At 50.1% G+C, this 6213-nt stretch overlaps 1 protein-coding gene across 1 annotated transcript; it reads left to right on the plus strand.

The window, feature by feature from the left end:
• Positions 1 to 1715: 1715 nt before the first annotated feature.
• LOC124646758 (GDSL esterase/lipase At1g09390-like) lies at positions 1716 to 2920 on the plus strand. The gene is made up of 2 exons (XM_047186827.1): positions 1716 to 1947; positions 2040 to 2920. Exons 1-2 carry the CDS (start codon positions 1716 to 1718, stop codon positions 2918 to 2920), a joined length of 1113 nt encoding a protein of 370 aa, XP_047042783.1.
• Positions 2921 to 6213: the final 3293 nt, after the last annotated feature.

Raw genomic sequence — 6213 nt, forward strand, 5'->3', positions numbered from 1 at the left:
GCCGCCGCGCCAGTCTTTGCTAGTCACATATAGGATGCAACCATAAATAGGTGTCTCTATTTTACACGTGCAAACACACCCCAAGTGATTATTCCTATAGCCATGGTTGTGCAAACAAGGGATGATTATGAAAAAAATCCGACCACTGCATAAAATTTTGAGGTTCCCATGAATCCCCTACAACATGCTGATGACAGTACAACAAGTGTGTCAATTAGTTGGGACTCAAAGTTCAGAGTGATGCTGCAAGAGAAATTTTCACCACAAGGGTGACTCGGGGTTTATATCGAGCTCTCGGGGAACAAAGGCAAAGCAAAGTCTTTGTCTTGTCCCCCAACTCCACTATGTGGTTGTTGATGGAAACAACTCCGTGTGTACCAACTCGTTGGGACTCCAAGTGCAGAATATTGTAGCAAGCTTCTTTTCCCCACAAGAGTGACTCGAGGTTTTATATCGAACTCTCGGAAAATTGGTAAGGGGTTGATTCTTCTTCTCCTCTTCTAGCAACCTGCAAAGCAAAGTTTTTGTCTTGTGTTCCCAACTCCACCGTGTGGTTGTCAAGCACAAGGTTTGTATTAGTAATATGAAATATAAATATAAATAAAGTAAAGTGAAGAAAGTAAACTAGGAAAACAAGATAAAAGCAATGAAAGGATGATTGTTTTTGGGTTTTGTATGTGTTTGCAAGTGAAGAAAGTATTTTTTTTTTGGATTTTCGAAATAATAAATGGCAGAAAATGTAAAGTGTGATAGTTGTGTTGGAAAGGTGTTTGGGCCGGGGTTTATGGGTTCACTTTTTGGTTACAGTGGACACAAACAATTCATCAAAGATATAATATTGGTGGAACTTCAACATGTTTTTGATAAGCATTCATATGGGCATCACGTCCTAACATAGAGATGATGCAACACGTCTCTCTTATACTCCTCACTAAAGGGAAAACTCCAAGCAATTTTGAATTAATAATCAACAAAGTATATCCTTAGGTAATTTGACAGAATGTTTGAATCACAAATATGTTACCTTGACCAAACAAGATTATCAAGCTGCCACAAGATAATTATAGATCATGAATTCACTTTATTCCTAGTGAGGCAGCAAAAGAAAGGTAAATACCATAGTAGATCTTGAATCCGATGTCACGGTCCAATCACTACCACCATGCTACTCCATCTAATACACACTTGTCCCCACACATGCTCTCGCATACAAGTTGGATTAGAACAAGTACTTAAGAACGGGGTACATGATATGCATATATCAATACATCTTACACATAATAGGTTCGAATCTCATATATCAAATCATAGAATAAAGATCCACCACATAGGAAGTACATATATGGGTATATGACCATAATCATGTTGGAAGCTCATATGGTACTAGATCTATGAAGGACAAAAGAGAAATATATCAAGCTACTGCCACAAACCCATAGTCCAGAGATGAACTACTTCCTCTTCATCATGGTGATGATGGTGGAGACGTTGGAGGAAGATAGACATCCGTCCGACGGTGGCTCGATCCGGCGGAGTTTCCCCATCTAATATGCGCTGGTTTTGGATCTGTTTTGATGTTTATGCGGTGCTCCCCTCGAGGAAACCTCGGGTTCCTTTACACACGCTCTAATTAGTCAACTTCACACCAGTATAAGGAAACCGATGGAGTTGAGAAGTTGAGATCAAAGCAAATTAATCGAGGGGATCTGATAAGAATGCTTCGCGGGCTTGCGATCCTCGCGGTCGTCGTTGTCGTGCTGCAGTGCTGTGAACTCCCACGCAGGTCGGACGGCAGGTGCGTCCTGTTCAACTTTGGGGACTCCAACTCCGACACGGGCTCACTCCCCGCCGCCTATGGCTTCTACCTCGGCCCGCCCGCCGGCCGCCGCTTCTTCCACCGGACTACCGGCCGCTGGTCCGACGGCCGCCTCTACATCGACTTCATCGGTACGTACCTCTAGTATAAAACATCACTCGGTCCATTCCACCTGCAAATCATAGCTCAACTCCGACGTGCTGTCGATCGCCTGTTTGTGCAGCCGAGAGCCTCGGGATCAGTTACCTGAGCCCGTACCTGGAGTCGTCGGGCTCCAACTTCACAGATGGCGTGAATTTCGCAGTAGCCGGAGCGGCGGCGGCGAGCAACCAGAGCGCCATTCCTTTCCCCATGGCCACGCAGGTCAACCAGTTCCTGCACTTCAAGAACCGGACCCGGGACCTCCGGCCGCTGGAGCTGGGCTCCATGCTCAAGGAGGAGGACTTCCGGGGAGCCGTTTACTCCATCGACGTCGGCCAGAACGACATCACGCTCGCCTTCCTCGCCAACCTCACGCTTCCGGAGATTGTCGCCGACGGCGGCCCGCTCGCTGCCGCTGCCGCCAAGGTAGAAGACGCCGTCCGGGCGCTGTACGGCGCCGGCGGGCGCAAGTTCTGGGTGTACAACACGGGGCCCCTAGGGTGCCTGCCGCAGACACTAGCACTGCGGCAGAAGCCCGGCGACGAGGTCGACCCCGTCGGATGCCTCGCTGCCTACAACACCGCCGCCAGGGCGCTCAACGCCGGCCTGGCCGCTGCGTGCCGCCGGCTCGCGGACGTGTACGGGACGGGCGAGCGCGCGGACCGCGCCACCGTGGTGTGCACCGACATGTATGCCATCAAGTACGACCTGTTCGCTAACCACTCCCAGTACGGCTTCGAGCGGCCGCTGATGGCGTGCTGCGGCAACGGCGGGCCGCCGTACAACTACGTGAACCTCAAGACGTGCGGGCAGCCAACGGCGACGGCGTGCCCAGAGGGGGAGAGGTACGTCAGCTGGGACGGCGTGCACTATACCGAGGACGCCAACACCATTGTTGCCTCCAAGATACTCTCTGGCGACTTCTCCGAGCCGTGCGCCAAGCTCGATGCGCTCTGCACATGAGATGATGAGAACGACCTATTTTATAAGAATATATTTAGTTTCAAACCTTGTATGAATGTGAGTGCGTATTTACGGTTGAACTTATTGGTTGTTGATTTTAGGTCATCTCGAATGGTCACCCGTTTAGGATGTGTTTGGTTCCAGAACGAGGTGGAATGAAATGGTTCCGAGGTCATGAGACGGTTCCGACCCGTGTTCTGTTCAGAAAAAAAACGAGGAATGGAATGGTTCCATATTTTGTTCGGTTGGAGGAATTGGGAACGGAACGGAATAGGCACAATCGTGCTTAAAATGCTAATACTTGTAATTAACGGGCTGTTTTGGCTCAAAATATTTGCACATTTTTTTCCAAAATCAAATTACAGAGGTCAAATCTAAATTAGTTAGGCAAAATCCCCGCCCCGGCGCCTGCAGCTTCCCACCCCGCCCCGCCGCCTGTAGCTTCCCAGCGCCGCCGCGCCTGCTGCCCACCCCGCCCCGGCGCCTGCAGCTTCCCAGCGCCGTCGCCTGCAGCTTCCCACCCCGCCCCGCCGCCTGTAGCTTCCCAGCGCTGCCGCACCTGCTGCCCACCCGCCCTGGCGCCTACAGTCCCCAAAATTGGGGCCAAATCAGAGCCAGCCGCCGGAGGGCCCGTGGATGGAGGCGAGGAGCCAGCCGGAGGCGTGGTGGATCCAACAGAGGTCCTGCACGCCGCCGCTGGTGCCCGGGGCCACGCTGCGGGACTCGTCGAGGCTGAGCAGGTGCAGCACGGCGCGCGCGCGTCCCAGACGGTGATGCGGCCGTGGCGGTCGCCGGCGGCGAGGCGGAGCGGGCGGTGGTCGTCGGCGTCTGTTGACGTCAGAAACCCCCTGGCGGGCAGAGACGGGCAACACAGTAGAGCCGGGAACAACTAGGGCTGCGGCTGGCCCCAGTCCCTCAGAGCGACGGCCCGCAAAGCCTCCTGGTCGCACGTCCGATGCTATCGCAAGGGCGTGCCACCTGACCTATACCTGGTCAGGAATGTGTGGATGATGCCTCGCTTAGTTTCCTGCATGGCATACACGTAAACATTAAATACGAGCCTCGATCGGCTCTCGAGTTATCCCGTGAATCGGCTCAAAGAGCCGATCCACCCATGATTCGAACGAGGTGTCCGAATATATGGTGGTCCTGCTTGATCAAGATAAAGCTAATTAGATCTACGACGATTTAGGGTTTTTACCGCATAATCGGATCATCCTACTCACGATTGGGCCTCGCGCTCGCGCACGGTGACCGTAAGTCCGATCCTAGACAGGGCCTAAAAACCAACACGAGGTTGATCCCCGGAACATCCTTTCTAGGGCTAGCAAACGTCACCCTACACGCCGCTGGATCCTCCAACCCTTTGTAAGGCCTAACTATTGCGGATGTTAAACTAATCCTTGATGAACAAGGAGCAACCGTAACGGATCAGATCTACTAAACTATGATCAAGCGGGTGCCGCCCTACACCTGAGATAGGTGTAAGGGCGGCTAGATGTGCAAGGGTCGCATAACGAAAGCATGTAATTCGAAGAACAATGCTAACCCTAACACATCTAAGATAACTATGTTGCTCGCCATCAAAAAGGCTTCAACACGAGCAACGCATGAACAACGTGGGCAGGCTTGTGCTGCCTAGATCGCAAGATGCGATCTAGGCAGCATGGTGCTTACCGGAGAAACCCTCGAGACGAAGGAGTTGGCGATGCGCCGAGATTTGTTTGTGTTGAACGTTGGTTGTTGTTTATTCCATAAACCCTAGATACATATTTATAGTCCTAGGGACTTTCTAATTCAGGCGTGCACCTAACCGTGCACGGGTAAAACTCTAACTAACCGACACGCAATCTAATACGTTACAGATACAAGGGCAAACTTGCCCAAACTTTGCATGTAAGGCCGATTCACGTATTTCTTCTATCTATATATCCTTCAAGTCCATCTTGATCGCGGCCCACCTCTGACTCGGTCAAATTCTGGTGATAACACATGCCCCCTGGTTTTGGAAATGACATTTCCAAAATCATTATGCTCTTCTTTCGTCGGGTCATGTCGTGGCAGAGCAGAAACTGCCGCAGAATCCTCATCATGACGCCTTGCCCCTTCCACTTCTCCACGTGGCCGCAAAACTTTCCTGTTGGGCAACATCTCCTCGGAAACTGCTGTGGCATTGAATCTCTCTCATATCCCCTTTATTTAACCGTTCTAAACAGTTTGCGCCTCCTTCGTCCTCCTCGCATTAGTACCATAAAAACCCCATGGGAATGTCACCTTATAAAATGGTTTACGGAAAAGCTTGTCATTTACCTTTAGAGCTAGAACACAAAGCTTATAGGGCTGTTAGAGAATTAAATAAAGATCTTAAACTTGCCGGTGATAAGAGGTTGCTACAATTAAGTTCTCTAGATGAATGGAGAAGTGAAGCTTATGAAAATGCTAAACTCTTTAAAGAAAAAGTTAAAAAATGGCATGATAGGAGGATCATCAAAAGAGAGTTTAATATTGGGGATAAAGTCCTATTGTATCGGTCTCGTCTCGGATTCTTTGCAGGGAAATTACTCTCGAAATGGGAAGGACCATATGTTGTCGAGGAGGTGTATCGCTCAGGAGCAATCAAGATTAGCTCTCTCCAAGGCAATGCTACGCAAGTGGTGAATGGACAAAGACTCAAGCATTATATCTCGGGTGATTCTTATAATGTTGATATTGATATTATTTAAGTGGAAACACCGGAAGCTTTCATCAAAGGACAAATTGACAGTCCGCCAGAACTCGACTTTGAATAGGTAACAGTACTGGTAATGAAAAGTACGCAATTTACTTTCCGAACAATATTTTTGCTGTTTTTGGAAAATATGAGAAATTACGAGTTCGAAACGGAGTGGAAAGGACGCACGAGGGCGTGGCACCATAGGCCGGCGCGGCCTAGCCAGGGCCCGCGCCGACCTATGGTTTGGCCGCCCCGTCGCCCCTTTCCGACTCTGGTTCGATCTGGTACTTTCCGTTTGTCGTGAAAAATTTTGCTATATAATCCCCCGGACCCCTGGAGGTCCGTATATCGTTTTCTCGACGTGTTTTGTTTCGAGTTGTTTCTGCCAGGATCTGTTTTTAGTCTAGAAGCACCATGGTCTCCAAGAACAAGGGCAAGGAGTTTCCAGATGAAGAAGATCGAGATCTTGGGTGGAAAGAGGAAGACAAGGACGTCAAGGAAGAGGATGAAGAAGAGGTGGAGGAAGATTCGCGTGCACACCCGCGTGCCACCATTGCAAGCATCAAGGTGGTGGACAACA

This window comes from Lolium rigidum, chromosome 4 (assembly GCF_022539505.1).
Source record: "Lolium rigidum isolate FL_2022 chromosome 4, APGP_CSIRO_Lrig_0.1, whole genome shotgun sequence".
NCBI classification, from domain to species: domain Eukaryota; kingdom Viridiplantae; phylum Streptophyta; class Magnoliopsida; order Poales; family Poaceae; genus Lolium; species Lolium rigidum.